The 17563-nt window shown below is 40.4% G+C and overlaps 1 protein-coding gene across 17 annotated transcripts in view; it reads right to left on the minus strand.

The window, feature by feature from the left end:
* The window catches only part of ENOX1 (ecto-NOX disulfide-thiol exchanger 1), a 522650-nt gene that overhangs the window by 135688 nt on the left and 369399 nt on the right, over positions 1-17563 (minus strand). The window contains exon 1 of one of the 17 annotated variants that reach the window (XM_037526967.2): positions 6755-6969. The exons of the other annotated variants lie outside the window; for them this stretch is intronic. Coding sequence (XP_037382864.1) covers positions 6755-6779 — 25 coding nt within the window. The 5' untranslated portion in view covers positions 6780-6969. Of the gene's footprint in view, positions 1-6754; positions 6970-17563 lie in introns of those variants that run through there. 17 annotated transcript variants of the gene reach the window in all.

Raw genomic sequence — 17563 nt, forward strand, 5'->3', positions numbered from 1 at the left:
TTTAGTATAACTCATTAGTGAAGCAATCTGGTCCTGACCAAAACTAACGAATGTTAATAAATACTCTGAGGGCTCTGAGGTTAAGTGGGCAGTGGGGAGGAGAAAGGGACAGGATGTAATGGTTGGTCATGGAGAAAAGTTTTTAAATATATAGAAACATATAAGTCATATATTATGAGAATACACACACACACACACACACCCATATATATATAATAAACATCTTTTTTTGACTATTTCAAAGTTTCCACCTAGAATGTCCAAGGTTGATCATTTACCTAATACAAGTCACCGCTGAACATTACGGTGCCCTTAAACAGCAAGATGTTTCCTCCCAAGTCAGATGCCAACTGTAAAGGAGAATAGTTCTCAGTATCCTCATCACTGGAATAATAAACTGGCTGCCAAGGTAAATATATTAGAACTAGAAATGCTGGCAGCGAGAATATTGGCATGCTTATTTGGTTGCTCTCATTCTGTGCATAAGATATGTCTGTTTCTTTCCTGGCCTGGCCCTCACTATTGTTTGCCAACTTGTGATTTCAGCCTGAAACCGCTCAGGACTGCAAGCCCCAAAATGAGAGGCCTGTGAATTATACTAACCAGCTGTTTCCCACAAACAGGATGAGGAGGCCCGTGCTTGCCTCTCCTTTCAGTTGTAAGAGATGTCTGTTTTCATTTTGAAGACCAAATAAATAAATACACCCTCAGAAGAGGGGGCAAAAGACAATAGTTTTGAGCAATATTTTAATATATAGCAAGAACTCTGATTTTTCTGAGCATCAATATGAAAAGACCATGAGGATTAATGAAAGCTGCATGGTGAGAGCAATAGCTTGAAAAGCGCTCAGAAGGGAATGAACACTAAATTTTGCTGGACCTCAAAAGATCTAAAATTCAGGATTTGAGAGGAGGAAGTAGGGAGGGAATTACTTTTTTTAAAATTTTTATTTATTTAATTTATTTATACAAGCACTGGGGTACAGTCAGAAGCGCGGGAGGGTGACAGAATTCACCAGAGCCAGAGCAGGGAGCAGAGCAGGCAGAAGGACCAAAGTACACTGCTGAGGGGAGCAGCAGGCGGCAGGAGAATTTTGTGCGCCATGCGGAACCCTCCTCCGGTGGCCGGGAAGCAGCCGGGGATCGAACCAGCGCTGCAGAGGCTGCGGGCAGCTTCACAACCCAGTGCTCAACCACTGCACCACCAGGGAGGCCCTAGACTTTTTTTTTTTAATTAGGATCCATTACTTTTTAAAAATATAAGAACAGATGGAAATTGTTTTCTCAAACAGCACAGGAACCTATTATGTACTAACTCATTAAGGCAAATTCACAAAATTTGAAAGTCTGAGAAAGACACATGCTCAAGAAGGCAAAGGTGGGGAAAGAGATAAGCTCTGAGACTCAGATCCTCCTCTTGCTTAGAAAACCTGCCACTACCAACTTCAGAGAAGAGTTAGAAGCTGACGCAGGGAAAAGTGGAAGATGGCTTAAATTGCAGAGAGAAAGACTTCAGTTAAGCATGTGGTAGAATTTTCTTGTAGAAACTGTACTTAAACAAATGTTTCCAGGGACGCAGCTCCCCTCCATGTTGCTGGGTTGCTGGCTACAAGTGCCAGGCAACAAGGTCAAGTCCAACAAATGTTGGCTGGACTATGGCCCAGTGCTTTGTCAATTAGACAGGCATTTCTTAGAGGAGGGCTGGGTTCTGTGTTCACATTAGAGGCATGGCCAATTCTCTCTCTCTCTCCTCTCCTTTCTATGTTTACTGAGCCTCAAAGGGCTAAAAGTGTTGTCCAGAAAGGAACCTGCCAGGGAGAACCCGATAGACCTAGGAATTCCGAATACTATCCAGGGCTGCTGGCCGGTGAGCATGTGACCGTATGGTCACAATAACTGGCCGGTGAGCATGTGACTGTGTGGTCACAATGTACTGCGGACTCAGAGCAGATCAGAAAGGGCCTTGCCATTCAACCAAGCTTTGCCCTTATTCTCAAAGAACAGTGGCCACTGAAGGTTGCGTTGCGCTCTGCCGGGCCTGGTACCTCTGCTTTCCATCACTCCTCCTCTGTGTCTTCAGCCCCTAGCAATTATTTGCCCCTTTTCTGCCCCTTCTAGCATCCGCTTCAGTAAAGAGTCTCACATTCCAGGTGAGAACTTGACCCCATTTGAAAGAAAAGCAATGGAGGACTGTCTCCAGTCGGGGCTGGACATAACAAGACAACCTGTTAAGGGTGGTATGAGTGCTAGGCTGGGCTGAGGTTGAGAGGACAGAGGTGAGCTGTCAGTGCCAGGAACATGTCTAGTCCCAAAGGCAGGACAAAGGATCCCAAGATAATGGTAAAAGGAAGGAAGTGGTGATCAGGACAGATGTGAGCATTACAGGTCCAGGCCTAAGCAGCAGTCGCCCACAGCAGACAAGACTCACATCCAGGCGGCTGTACCAGGGGGCTCCATCTGCAGATCACGGGGCCTGAATCAACCTGTTTCGGTAGACTCAGCCCAGAAGAACCCAGGATTTGGCGACAACACTGTGGAAATGCAGGCAATCAGGTAGATTACCTGAGCTGGGATGCAGGCTGGAGGTTCAGACACAAGAGCAAAGACCTGATTTTCAGGGAAGGAGGCAGGCACCCCAGTTATCAGCCCTGGGGAAAGCTTAGAGCCTGACCAGGTCAAGTGTAGCTGGATGTGGAATCCAAGAAGTAAGCTCCAATTCCTCTTTCCTCCCACCTGAGGGCTAGATGGATTTCAAGTCCCAGGCCATGCCAAGTGCTTGGGGACCAGGACCTGGGACTATAGGGAAGGAGACACAGGCTGGAGGGACTCTGAGGAACACACAGTAGCTCCTGTCTCCAGAAGAACTGCTGGGTCAAAATAGGATCTATCATTACCCAACAAAGTAAACATACCACGAGGGTGCTTTGTTGACCAAGTTGAAGGCAGAGCGAATAATTTCTCAAAATAGTTTTCCATTGCAATCGATAAACCTAGCTCTTCTTTGTCAGTTAAATTCATAAACTATTAAAGTAATGCTTTTTCCATTCCATGTCCTCCTTTTCTCAGATATTGCTAAAAATCATTTTGCGATCAACAAAGAAGGCAATTTCTAAAAAGGTGACATTGAGGTCAAAGGATCTGGGTGGCCAAAGACCAACTGGTTCTTTAACCTCTCTGGGTTGCAGCATATTCATCAGTGAGCTGGAACATAAGTACCAAACACAGCCCTCCACTCAAGGGAGCATCAGAAAGGACAATTGGTGTGAAAGAAACACAACAAAGTGTTAGGAATGCAAGTCTGCACTCACACAGACCTATGATCAGGTCCTCGGTCTCCCATGTGCTGGTAGTGGGATCTCAGGAAATTTAACTAATCTAGGCCTCATTCAAATTATCTATAAAATGGGGATGATCATATTTAATATTGAATATTCCTGTGAAGATTAAATGGAATTAAAAAATGCTTAACATAGTGTCCAGGACATAGTAAGCACACAATAAATGGTAGCAGTTATATACAACATTAATGATTAATATTTGCATGATCTTACAAAAGCATGTCACTAACACTGTCCACATACATCCGAGCATGTTGATGATGATCAAGTGTTTCCATGTCACTAACATTTGAGCGTCTACCAGCTGGAGATGCTTTGCTGGGAACTTCAGATATTCTGAGTCCTTACTTTATGCAAGTGAGTCTACTGGCAGGAACAAAATGACAGTACAGTGTGATAACTTTTATGAGACATTTAATTCAGAAGGGCATTGGAAACAGAGAACGGGGCATCTCAACCAGTTTGGGGCAGGGGGTGTCATGGGATTAAAATCTTAGCTCCCTTGATGAATGTGATCTTACTCAGAAATAGAGCCTTTGCTGATGTAATCAAGTTAAGTGATTAGGGTGAGTCTATGAACACATGACTGGTGTTCTTACAAAAGGAAGAGAGACATATACAGACACACAGAAGAAGCTACATGTAGAAGGCGTCAGCAACTGTAGTTATGCAGCTGTAAACCCCAAGGAGCACTGAGAATTGCCAAGAAAACCTGAAACTAAGAGGAAGTCAGGCAACAGAGGCTTCCCTAACTCCTTAAGGGAGCATGGCCCTGTCAACACCTTGATTTCCAATCTCTGGAACAAAAAGATACCCTACAATTTTAAGATACCAACTGTTGGTGGTAAGATACCCCAGTTGGTGGTGCTTTGTCATGGTAGCCCTAGGAGAAGCTGGGGCTAGAAGGAACCCTGGAGGTGGTGATGGCTGACCAGGGTTTTAAAAAGGATGACTTCTCTATATGCACTGGGCATGTAAAAAAATACCCTCCAAATGTACTCTTTCGGATTATAAATACAAAGGCATTTCTTTTTTTTTTTTATAATAAATTTTATTTTTATATTCCCCATACAATTGCAACCCCCCAATTCTGACCCCAATCCCTCCCCTCTAATTTCTAATTGTCCTCTTATAAGAAATGTTCACATCCAGTGAACATTGGAGGTAGAATTGCTCTTAGATTTTCCATTTGTGAAAAAAACAAACATGTAGATTGCTACATATTTGTTGAGAGCAAATCAAGCACACAGATTATAAATTAACATAGTAGTGTACTTTTTAAGATAAGTGAATGTCCACTAGCAGAATCTTAAGAAAGTAAAATGGAATGTTTTAGCAATCTTTCTAAAGAGATCCAAAGGTGGAGGAAGTATAGTTTCTGTTTCAACTCAAGATGTGTATCCAAAGTGAGCTCCTGGAACCCTGCTGTTCAACCCTTATAAACAAAGACCTCATTCCATCAGTAAAACCCTCTGTCTCCTTTGACTTGGGAGGTAGTACCCACAGAATGAAGGAATGCTGCTGTCCACAGCTATTTTAAGTACCGTTGAGCTAGCGAGGAGATTTGTGTCCATGTTTGAAAAGATGACACAGCACAGAGTGAGGAGAATTTCAAAACTTTTGACCAAAAGTGGTACAGAGAACTAACTGCTAAAAGATGTCTGTTAGATCTTTCTAGCAACCTGTGCATGGAGCATGTTCTTGAAAACAAATATGTTTTAAGCAAACAGAAAGCAAAAGCCCATCAAAGGTTCTGTGAAATTCACACCAGGGGCTGGGCAATTTGAATTTGATGTCAAAGTGTTTCTGCACAAGGCCTAAGCCATCATATTCAGAGCAAGCTGCCCTGTGCTTCCTGGGCCTGCTGACCCACACTCTTCAGACACAGATGAGCCTCAAAGCTGAGGCCTAGAGATGGAGCCAGCACATGCTGGCCAGGGGCGGAGGGGTTCACTTTGACAAGGAAGCAAAGGACGTGGGCCCATACCAAAGATCACGAAATTTCAAAGCTGAAAGTAGTGTAGGAATTTCCCAGTCCTACCTTTTGGATTCAGAGATGACAAAACTGAGGCCATGAGGGGTTAAGTGACCTGCTAAAAGCGATACAACCAGTTAAGAGTGGAGCCAGGGCCTTGCTGCTTCACCAGAGCACATTTGAGTTCTCCAACATCTCCCCTCCCTGCCTTCCTTAGCAGATGTCTAGTGACTACACATTTGATAGCTCCCAAGGTAGCACGTTTCATTTCCTAATGGTTTTCACAATGGAAAATGTATCCCTTTTATGTTGCCTCAGAACCTGACAGGCTACAGCTAAGTCATTGTCCTGAGTCTACACTCTGGGGCTACTGCAACACTTCCAAGTCTCTTTACTTGTCAAATCCATGCAGAAAGTTCTCAGAAATACGAGTCATCTCTTACCCAGCTCAGCACCCGCCTTCCCTTAGTCCCTGTCTAACACCCATCTGTACTGAGGTCTGGGGTTATCCCAAGAAAAAGACCCAAATAAAGCTGACAAATTTGATTTAGAGCACTGTTAACCTCTCTTCTTTATTTTTATAATTGTGTTATTTTTAAAAAGAGGTAACATTGGCTTACAACACTGTATATGACAAGTGGTACAGGTTCATACCTCTTCAGATGTAAGTTAGCACATCACACCTATTACCGAAGCACCCATAGTCTTCCTCCATAGTCCATTACCTTTCCAAATTCTGAACTCCTATTTTTTTTTTTTTTTACTGACTTGGTCCACTATAATTAAAAGCAATGGTCATGTCCGGATGCTGGCTCTGTGCCAGGCCTCGGCTGAAAGCATCATATCAGCTCATCGCACTAGTCTTTCTGGCAGTCCTGTCACAGGATTGACACAAGTCAAATGATCTCATTCAGCTGAAACACTTGAATACCTTGTCTCTACAGGATGTCATTATACAACTTTGCAGATAACATTTTCAAATTAAATAAAAGATTTTGCATTTTCTATCGGGTTTTCCAAAACCTGTCTTCCTAGGTTCTTCTCCGGTCTGGAATTTTCCCTTTCAGAGTCTTGAGAGCTATACCATAGCAAGACAACTCTTTCTTAAAATTCCTGCTCCTTGGAATTCACCAGCAAATTTCTCGTTACAGGTCAGACTCAGTCACAGTTTAGTATTACCTTTCAGATAAATCTACTTAGAAGCTCATGCTAAGTTATATTCTTGCTTTGTGGCCTATTGGCAACCTCTTATTTGCAAGTCTAGTCTGAACTGACTTCATGGCAAACAGTTTACAGTAAGCAGGGCATCCATCCCACTCCATCCCTACTAAACCCCCTTAAGCATTAAGTTACTTTAGGGCTTGCCTATTTGTTCTCATATAGCACTGTTGCTTCCTAGTTTAGGACTTCTGTAGACAACCATATCCAGTCATCAACCTACCTTTGAAAAATAGGTATGTCATCATCTTTTTTCCTTCCCATTGATGTTTAGCCGGTCATCAGCTCTCATCTACAGGATCGCAAAAGCCTCTTTGCATGCTTCGAAGCGTAGCTTCTCTGTCTTCTTTCCTCCTCTGCTGCTCTTCACACCCCTTCCTTCCCCCCTGCCCTTCTCACATGCCTGGACCTCGGATCGTCAGTGAAGCCCACAGGAAACCCACGAGAATAGGCCCTAATTGGGGCCTCTAAATTACTTCTTTCGAACTTCTTTTCACATCCCTATCTCATTAGGTCATGATTAATTTTCTCTCTGTACAATGTTATGTGACTCTGTACAGCAGGACTGTTACATAATGATAGAGAAAAAAAGGACTGAATAGGCTCTTGGTGTTCTCTGCTTTGTCCGAACTGACAGGCTCATAATTTGGGGGCAGAAAGTAGAGGAGAAAAGCTTTTGAATCTTGAGAAATATTTTTGAATACTTGGTCAAGTGCTTTTTAATTTTTACCTATCTATTTGTTCATATAGCTGTCTTTTTAACTTGTGGGCACACCCCAAATATATGTTGAAAGACTGCATCATTTATACCAAGACATTTCTTCCTGACATTCAATGTGTCCCTGCTCTGTAGAACTATTCCCCCTCTTTGAAGTCTGGGCAATAGCCTGGCTTTATATTGATACCAAGGCAGTGTACTCAGTGGTCATGACAGCAGAGGGGGCATTTCACAGCATGTTAATGTCTTCATAGGAATCTTCCTTTTGAAACCTGCATCTTTCCCAGGCAGTAAGCGGGGCTAACCTTTTGATTTCATTTATAAATCTTGGTTTCAGTTTACAAAGGCATCTGGGAGGTAGGCAACATCTCATAAATTTAAACAAGAACAAAAGAAAACTTATTTAATATTTAGCTTCAAAGAAAACATTCACATAATATTATTTTAAACAATTTATGTAGGTTTCAATTGAAACTGACTGTTTGAAGGTGTTGAAGCAATACCAACTTGGTTTCTTTAAATAAGATCAGCATGTAGCTGTGGACTTGCAGAGAAAATAGAGTCTATTTTAAAAGTAAACATGTTATGAGAGCTCCTAAAGGAAACTTCAAAATTTTGTGTTGTTTTTAAGGCAGAGCTGGATCTCATATTAATTTCATTTTCTACTGGACTGTGTGGACAAGGACGCAGGCTGCCTCATCATCACCTTCTGTCCTGAGTCCAACACAGTCCATGGCACACGGCTCCACCCTTCAAGAAACGTTGGTTCAGTGAATGAAAGAAATTATAAAATTCACAGAATTTGTAGAGCTCAGACTACAGGGACAAGATAACATAACATTTGGCTGTTTGAGTCACAATACCACTGTCAAAATTCATATGAGATTTTGAGCAAATGATATCTGGCCTTCTTTATATCGACCTTACTAACTGAACAATGAGAACCTGGGGGATTTTTACTAGTTGTTCCTCTTAATATCATTTGAATATGATGAGAGCTGTTATTTACATGTCATAGATAATGAGACTAATAGGCACAAGGAATGAGCATATGCTCAAGATCACAGAATGCACGACCAGAACCGGTCTTTGAGCACTTGCTAGTACCTTATTTGTACAACAGGCTCTCTGTTGCTCTCCATTCAGCTCTTGGCTGACCTGTGTTCTTAAGGAATGAGATGGAGAGGCAGGAGGCTAAGCACAGTATCATTTAAACCCATGCAAAGTCAATCAACTTGGGAGCACTTAGAAATTTCCGGACAGAAATGGGTAGCTTTTTATTACAAGTTACTCTCATGCCACAGGGGAATGCTATAAGCTAACTGTGGCATAAGTAAAATGCTCCTTAGCCAAAACAAACTTATAAGCTTACAAGAGACATAAAAATAAAATCCTGACTCGTTTACTGTCACAACTTTAAGTAGAAAGTATAAACCATATTCAATAAACACCTCTTCCATTTTATATTATGGTCAGTTAAGAAAATGATAAAGATGGAGGAAATAAAGGGAATGTAGATTACGGGCAAGAATGAAGAAGTAAGGAGTAGAAGTAAAATTGAAGATGGAAAAGAAAACAAGAAATCAAAGGGCAAGCCAGCAAGGACAAATGGACAGAGAATCTGAGTCCTAGGTTCAAGGGCGGCTCGCCCTTCTGCCTAACTGACTAGTCTCTTTACACCTCAGTACTTACTTGGTCTGCAAAAAGAGGACTGAAAACAATATTTACTTTCATAAGGTTGCTGTGAGCACTGAATGATTTAAAAACATAAAGGGTTCATCAAAAGAGGTTCTGGTATGCAGGAAGCACATGATACATGTTAGCTTTGCTTCCTTGATGAATATTATGTATATTTTTATACTGAATCCCTGTGCATGTTTTATACCGAATCCCCATGCAGTATACATGACACAGTACTGCTGTGGTGGCCCTCTTTTTAAAAAATGTGTATCTCAGTTCTTTGTTGCTTTCTAAGTTAAGGTTTTATTATCTATTCTAATTCAAGAAGTCATTCTTAATAGGTGAACATCAGGAGGGTTATAGGAAAATAACTGAGGAGGCAGTGCTGTGGATTTTCCCCACAGGAGAGATTCCCAAACAGTTTAGTATTAGGTAAAAACCTCCTCTCTGCTCCCAAGGACCTGAGCTGTTTTCCTGAGCCTGGAAACGAGAACTACAGAATTCAGAGCTGTTTCCTCTCTATTTTTCTTGCCAGGGAGATTAGGTGTTACACCCAAACACATCATTGGGCTTCTTCTCATTTGACATCACTGTTTCCCCCTTAAACTTGATTTTTCCTTATATAAACCTATTTTATTAATTTAAATGAATATGCCTGTGCTATTAAGCACCTCTCCAGACATTCACTCTAAAATTTGTTTTCATGGTATCTTCCTGCACAGTGTCAATCCCTCAGTATCAAAAACTCAGAGAACTTATTTTCTACATTAAAAAATATGCCTAAGATTTTTTTCTTGGAGAGCTCAAGATTAAAAGTAGAGATTATCACCCAGGTTTTCATTTGAAATTAATTCTTTTTCGGCTGATTGGAAATTCAAAAAATGTATTTGTTCTTTATTCAGGACCTAAATCTCTTTCTCATTTCCAGGAACATCTAGGTTTAAAGAGTTACGAAGCTTTTAAGCAACAGTTTATTTTCAAAATCCTTTATTAATCATTTACTTAATAAGTTAGTCCGCATTACAGCTCTAAGTGTTTTTTTTTCCCCCTTTACAGATGAATGAGGAAATGAGGTTTGGGAGATTAAAGACATTTGCCCACAGCATCCCTGGCATTGGAGATGAAGTTGAAGGTGGTCTACGCTTCTCTGGATATAATGAAAGTCTTATATGTCTCTGGGGACATACACAGCAAAAAGAAACAGTGGGGATGCATGATATTTGGGATTTAGTCACCTGTCTACCTCAGCTTCCTCATCTGAGATGTGAAGAGTGCCCTACCGATTTCATATTGCTATTATGGATGACAAATGATGTGTTGGGTATTTATGTTCCAGCAATTCACAAACAAGCAATCAATACACAAATGTAAATTACAGTTAGGATTCTGTATTTCAAAGTCCTCTGGGGCTTCACAATGGTACTAAGGGCTTATGTTGTGTGGAAAGAGAATTCAGTATATTATTCTGTGCAGTGTTGGACTTTGAAGATTACAAAGAAGCATGATGAGAAATAAAGGGGAAGAGAGGGAGAGGCGGAGGAACAGTAAGAGGAGGAGGTGGAACAGTAAGAGGAGTAAAAGGAGGTGGAACAGTAAGAGGAGGGGGTGGAAAAACGTGTGCGCGTGTATGCCTGTGTGCCTGCGTGGTGTGACTTCATTCTCACTCTAATTATGGTCTCAGCAGAACATCGCCATTCTCCAGATCAAGGTCAGCCACTAGGTTTCATAGCTGGAGATCCTGAGGAGCCGAGTGGCATATTACCCTAGGTCCCTCTGAGATACGTGTTCATCCAAAACGTATTCATCACCTACAAGGTTGCTAGATGTTGGGGACACAGAGAAAAGTCAGATTCCTGGCCTGATGTGCTCAGTAAAGGGACAGACACATAGGCAGAGAGCTGCAGTAGGCAGCAGAGGCAGAATTAGGGCGGCACACACAGAACTCAGGCTGTCGTCCAGCAAAGAGCCTGACAACACTCTGAATTACAAGCGGTGCTCCTCATTGACAGGCCTCATCTAACTGAACCGCCATTTCCCCAAACACAAGCACAGAGTACTTTGTAAATAAAAACTCCAGTCGGAGAGCGGTTGCCCCATGGGGCGGGAGTCACACTTTCAATAGCAGTTATTTTTATTGCATTTACCAAATGACTTTCTGAGGGCAGAGGACTGTCAGGTGTTTTATTTATCTTTCTTTGTCTCTGTTGAAAAATACCTTTCTCTCTTCTTCATACTGTGGATATTATGGACTAGCAGGCTTCCTTCAGGCTGAGTTTACATCAAAAGTGCCCCCAGTATAGAGGACTGTGGTCACAGAACATAGATTTGTCAGAGACTCAAGACCAGGGCGAGCCAATCTATATGTGCTTGTTGCAAGTGAACTAAAAATTTACATTTGCTAGAAAATCCACAAGAGAAATATTAGCACCCATACCCTTAACATCAATTTTTTCTGTAACAAAAACAGATGACTGCTTTGTTTCCCCAAATACTTGGAAAATCAGTCAAAAGTATTTGAAAACTTCACCTCAGGCATTGAACTTAATTCTATCACAGAGTGATGGCACAGTGAAGGGAAGTGAATCCTATCAGTGTAAAATATTTGCCAACCTACATTTGAGCTAAAGTGAAATAGAATAAACTGAGAGGATGTATCAAGTGTGTGTCTTGGGATCTTTTCTACTCAACATCTTTAATTGATGTCTTCAACAAAGAACTCTATAATGTCCTCATTAAATGCTGTCATCTGCCAGCACTTGTGCTTATTGTGCATTTAGGTGCCGGGGATAGCAAAAAGGCTGAGGACCAGTGTTTGGGCTTCAGGCTTCCAGAGGAAGATAGACATTTTGGATTTCTTGGATAATGAAAAGAAATTCATATGGGTGACAGGTAAATTCCAATCCCCAAGGAAAACAGTCATACTAAGTGTCCCTCACATGGCCCGCTTTGCCACCGTTTGTCAAGGGACAGAGCCGAGAAGCCTCTGAACTGTCACCACTTTGAGAAGCAGAGGGTCATGAGTCAGGAGGATGCAGGTGGACAGACACTAGCCAGATACCCTTTTAGACAGGATTCAGGTTTCTCTCCCCTTCTCCTGCCCCTCCATGTCTAGTGACCTGCCTTGGCCTGGCTCCTCCTATGAACATGGGTCCCATGACTTCATACTGGCCTGACTGGAGGTTCTTTTAGCAATGGTGACCACTACCCAACTTTTCCCTTCCCCCCGTTTCACAGTTCTAATTCTTTTTAATCTTTTTCCCTACAGACAGAGCTCCTAGGTATAGCTCCTTCTTTTTCTTGGGTGAATTGCCCTCTGAGTATAAATCAGCTGTTACCAGAACACTGCAAGTGGCCTGGGGGAATCCAAATGGATCATGGAGGAAGGTTTGGGAATGGGAAGGGTTCTTGTTACTAAGCATTCTAGTTGCCAGGCAAGATATTTGGCACCTTCACATACTTTATCCCACTTAATCTTGACTACAACAGTGCAGGGGAAATTAAGGAATGGAAGAAATGTAGGTCAAATGGTCAGCTAGAAGAGTAGAGATGAAGTGAAACCCAGGTTAGTCTTATTGAAAATCTCTTATTGTCTCACAGGACTGTCAGTGACAAAACCATGAACTGGAAAGATTATGGGGCTTGGTCACTAACCAGAACTGACCTTTAGTTGCTAAACACCAGGATGGCCACATCACTGTTTTAGGCCAGCATTTGTTGTTTGTCCAGTGCCCAAGACCTGAATATTTGGGTATTATCGTTGTCCTTATCAAAATGAAACATGTGGCAAATATAACAAATGTTTCACTTCTTCAAAGAAATAGAGCGAATAGTACTGAAATTTATTTGGAACCATACAGGAACCCAAATAGTCAAAGCATAACTGACAAAAATGAAGAATGGAGGTATCACAGTGCCAAACTTCAAACTATGCTACAAAGCAATGGTAATCACAAGAATATGGTATTAGAACAGAAAACAGACACATAGACTAATGTAATAGACTTGAGAGCTGAGAAATTAACCCACTTTTAAATGGATAGTTGATTCTACCACAAACGAGCCAAGAGTATACAATGGAGAAAGGAAAAGTCTCTTAAAAACTGGTATTGGGAAAACTGTATAGCCACATGCAAAATAATGAAACTAGAATACTACCTCATACTATACACACACAAAAAATAACTCAAAATGTATTAAAGAGGTGGATGTGAGACCAGAAACTATAAAATATATAGGAGAAAAAAAAAAAAAACAGAGGGAAAGCACTCCACCATGGTGGTTTCAGGGATGCCTTTGGGAACTTGACTCCAACAGCAAGGGAAATGAAAGTAAAAATAACCAAGCTTATGTACATTGAAAAAAAACCATCATTAAAGCAAAAAGATACCCTATCTCATGGGAGAAATTATGTTCACATCATACATTTGACAAGGGGCTTATATCCAAGAGCGACAAAGAACTCATACAACTCATCAAAGAGAAAACAAAAACCCAATTAAAGCATGTGCAGAAGACCTAAACAGATACTTTTCCAAAGAAGATAAACAAATGGCCAACACTGACATGAAGAAATGCTCATCATCAGAGAAATGCAAATCAAAACCACATTGAGATACCATCTCACACCTGTGAGAATGGCCTATACAAAAAAGACAAGAAAAAACAAGTATTGGCAACGGTGTGGAGAAAAAGGGACACTCATACACTGATGGTACAAATGTAGAACTATGTAAATGTAGAACTACGGAGTCTAGAACTAGGGAAAAACCCATGTGGATGTTTCTTAACATTAAATATAGAACTATCATATGATCTAATAATTCCGCTCTTAGGTATCTACCCAGAGAATGAAAAAGTACTCATTTAAAGGGATATGCACCCCTATGTTCCTTGAAGCACTATTTAAAAAGCTAAGTCATGAAAACAATCTAAGCACCCAATGACAGGTAAGTAAGATGATGTGATATATATACACAATGGAATGCTGATCAGTGATTAAAAAAAAAAGATGTCATTTACAACAACATGGCTGCTAAGGAGGGGATTATATTTAAGTGCAATATGTCATGGGGAGAAAGACAAATACTGGATGGATTTCACTCACAGGTGGAATATAGAAAAACAAAACAAAGAAATAGACAAAAACCAAACCCAAACAAACCCTAGATATCTCACTGAAGAAATGAGGTTATCAGAATGGGAGGGTAGGGTGGTGAGTGGGGTCGTGGGCCTGGTGGACCATGGTACAGGACTGTGGGGTGTTTGGGGTGAGTGTGGTGTGGTGCATGAATATGGGGAGTGTGAACCTATACCTTTGAATCACATGTGGTTCTGTATATCACTGTTAACTCAATGAAAAGCAATATCGCTGGAAAAAAAAAAAGAATTTCTAAAGTTTACACATGTCAACCTTTAAATATGTATCATTTACTGCATGTCATTTATATTCATTAAATCTACAAGACATTCTTTAGGTCATCTGTAAGCACCATTCAGTGAACCAAGTTGAATCTAGCCAAAATCTTGATCTGAATGAAGGAATGCCTTATAGGCTTCTTCCTGATAGCAACATAAAAATGTTAGATGTGTGTAGATAATGCTTTTGAGTCTCCCAACAAGAGATACTTCGTAGTTTCCAATTTAAAATAACACAATCTGCTATTATCCCAAGTCTATAATACTAGATGTCAACAACAAGCATATTGGGGATTATAGATGAACTGAGCCAAATTTGTCATGACACATGGGTCCAGATTGCAAAAGGTTTTGAAAATTGTGGATGATTTGGTGGGGTGGGATTAATTCTCACTTTCAGCTCAATCCAAGAGAGAAAAAGTTTCCCAAGTAACATAAAATCTTCCAAGGTTTTAGATTTCACTGTATATCTGAATTTACTCCACAGAAATTCTTCTCCCAACTTGTTAAATTTGAAGACTTCTCCTTGGAGCTATGAGCAGAATAAGAAAAACACAGATGGTTCAACCTCACTGTAATAATGATTCAAGGCAAGCAAAGCCTAAGCTGTTTGTATTTCAGATTAAAATAGAATCTAGAGAAACATAGTTATCTGGGGTGCTAAAATGAATATTAAGACAAAGCTGGTTTAGATATTGCTAATATTGTAATATTATTATTTTAGGTTTGTGACCCATGGGAAACCCATACATCTTTCTATTGCTTCACTTAGAATTAGTATTTTAAATAAATTCTACATGCTTAACAAATAACATCTATTTATTTACACAAAGGCGACAGACTCTATGGTACTCTCAACAAAGGCTTCCCTAGTGGCCTCCTGCTGCTGCTGTTTATAGGGTTGCAATTACAAAAAAGGGTTCTTGGCAAAACAAGAAATGACACCATTATCATCAACAGGAAATCTCTTGGCACTGTGGAGATTCTTTATTGGAAGAAATACAAGCCAGTTTGTTGTTAGCAGAATGTATGGATTTTATTTGACAGTGGCTTTGCTCCTTCCAGACACCACTTGTGGGTTAATGACACTCATCTCTGAGCACCGTCTTCTCTTTTTCAAGGGGTGTTTTTACCCCTTTCTGAGTTAAATGTCCCAGAATGTGCAGACTGCCACCCCAGGGAGGCAGCACTGCAGTATGCAGGAGACTGAGCGACAAGGGAACCAGATCTCCTTGTTTACATTCCGGCCATGCAACTGACTTGCTCTGTGACTCAAGGCAGATTTCCTAGCCTCTCTGTTCCTTGGTGTGTGTCTTTCTAACTCTAAGGTGATAATAGTGCCTATTTAATTGGATGAGGATTTAATGAGATAATAACTAAGATGCTTTGCAGGGTGCCTGACACAGACACATATAAGCATCAGCTATTACTGACATAGCTTTGCTGCTACAACAGCAGTTGTGGAGAATGGATGACCACAGCACCTCTAAGCACAGCAGGAATCAGAGATAGGAGCATGGGAGCACTTCCTCTGATGATGCTGCAAAATCTTCTGAGGAAGAGAACTGGATAAAACCAGTCTTTCATATAATAGTCATCCTAATACAATACCACCAATGATTGAGTGCTTTCTGCATAAAATGCGGTACATATAGGACATCACATATATTATCTTAGCAATTCCCACAACCATCCCAAGGAGAAGAAAATAGAATTCCCATTTTCCAGATGTGGAAACTGACAGCCAGAGATGGTAAATCATTTGCCACAGCTCACAAGGCTGGTAAGATCATGTCAACACAGCACCATCAGGCTCTTGGCCAAGGCTTTTCCATTACTAGGCCATGTGGCTTTTCAAGGCAAAGAGTGACTGTGTGTTCTGAGCAAAGGCATTTGGGAGGAAAATAAATCTGTCAGGAGGCAGAGTTTCCAACAGTGCACACAGTCTTCTGAAGTCATTAAAAGGACAGTTTTAAATATGGCTGGGTGAGACAGTCTCCTCCTCGTACATGTGAATGTTCAAAGAACAATCATTGCTGGGTGATCTTTGTGAGTCAGGAGAATGTACTTGAAATGAGAATCAATTTCTTCCTTGGTCTCAGCCTGGCACTGTAATTCGAATGAGGCTCTTCAGCGCTCACTTCCTCGGGGAAGGACATTATGCAGAAAGTACAGAAGAAAGAAATGTGTGGCCGATTCATCACAATCTTGACTAAGCTTTCCCAGCTTCCTGAGTGGGGAGGAAGAGTCTGGCTGATGCTTGGATGAGTGCATTTTAATGTATATTTGGAATATCTCATGAGTAAAATTAATTATGTAACTAAAAAATAATTATCGGCAGGAGAAAATAATTATCAGCAGGTATCTTACAGTACCAATAAAGTCCTAACAGTATATTCTCAAGACTAAACTTTTGAAAGAAAATATATAACGATTAATTTTCATATTTACTGACAATTCTATAAAAATAGTGTGATCAAAATTAAATTCAAACTGTAACTACTGAAAGTGTTTACACCACAACATGACAAACCAAGGGGTAAAATTCCTAATATACAAAGAGTCTTAAGTCAAAAAGAAAAAATGGGGAATGCTTCAATAGAAAACCAGAGGAATTCACAAAAGAAGAAAAAGAGGTGGTTAGTTAAGATCTGAAAATGTTCAAATAAAGGCAAGATACTTTTCACCCATCTCACTAGCAAAGATTTAAAATATATCCAAAGCATCCAAAGAATATTTACTGACAGGAGAAAACTTTTTCTCTTGTTGGAAAGAAAAAGTGATACAACTATCTATTTGGAATGACACCAAAGTTTTAGAATTAAACACATTTGTTTATTACATACATTTGTTGAAAAAGCAAGTGGAAGGAAATGCACTGATAGAAGTAATAGTAACTTCTGAGTCCTCAAACTGCATTTTTTTCTGTTTTAACTGTTGCATATTCACTTTTTTTTTTGCAATAAAAGTATGCTGTTAAAACCTGCTGCACATTCTAAATTCCTTTTATTCCTTTAACTCTAACTGTAATGGAAAATGGATGAAATTGGGATTTGAGATTGATGGGAAATTCATGTCATGCATTCTTCCATCATTACTGAGACATGCTGATGATGTAAAAAATTTCTTTGTAGCAAGATGGAGGTTGTTCCCAGAAGGATTATTTAAGATTGGATGGGGAGGCCTATTGGTAATTTTAACTTTACGTAATATAGTTTT

Source organism: Talpa occidentalis, unplaced genomic scaffold (genome assembly GCF_014898055.3).
Source record: "Talpa occidentalis isolate TD23 unplaced genomic scaffold, MPIMG_talOcc4v2.1 talOcc4.5, whole genome shotgun sequence".
NCBI classification, from domain to species: Eukaryota; Metazoa; Chordata; class Mammalia; order Eulipotyphla; family Talpidae; genus Talpa; species Talpa occidentalis.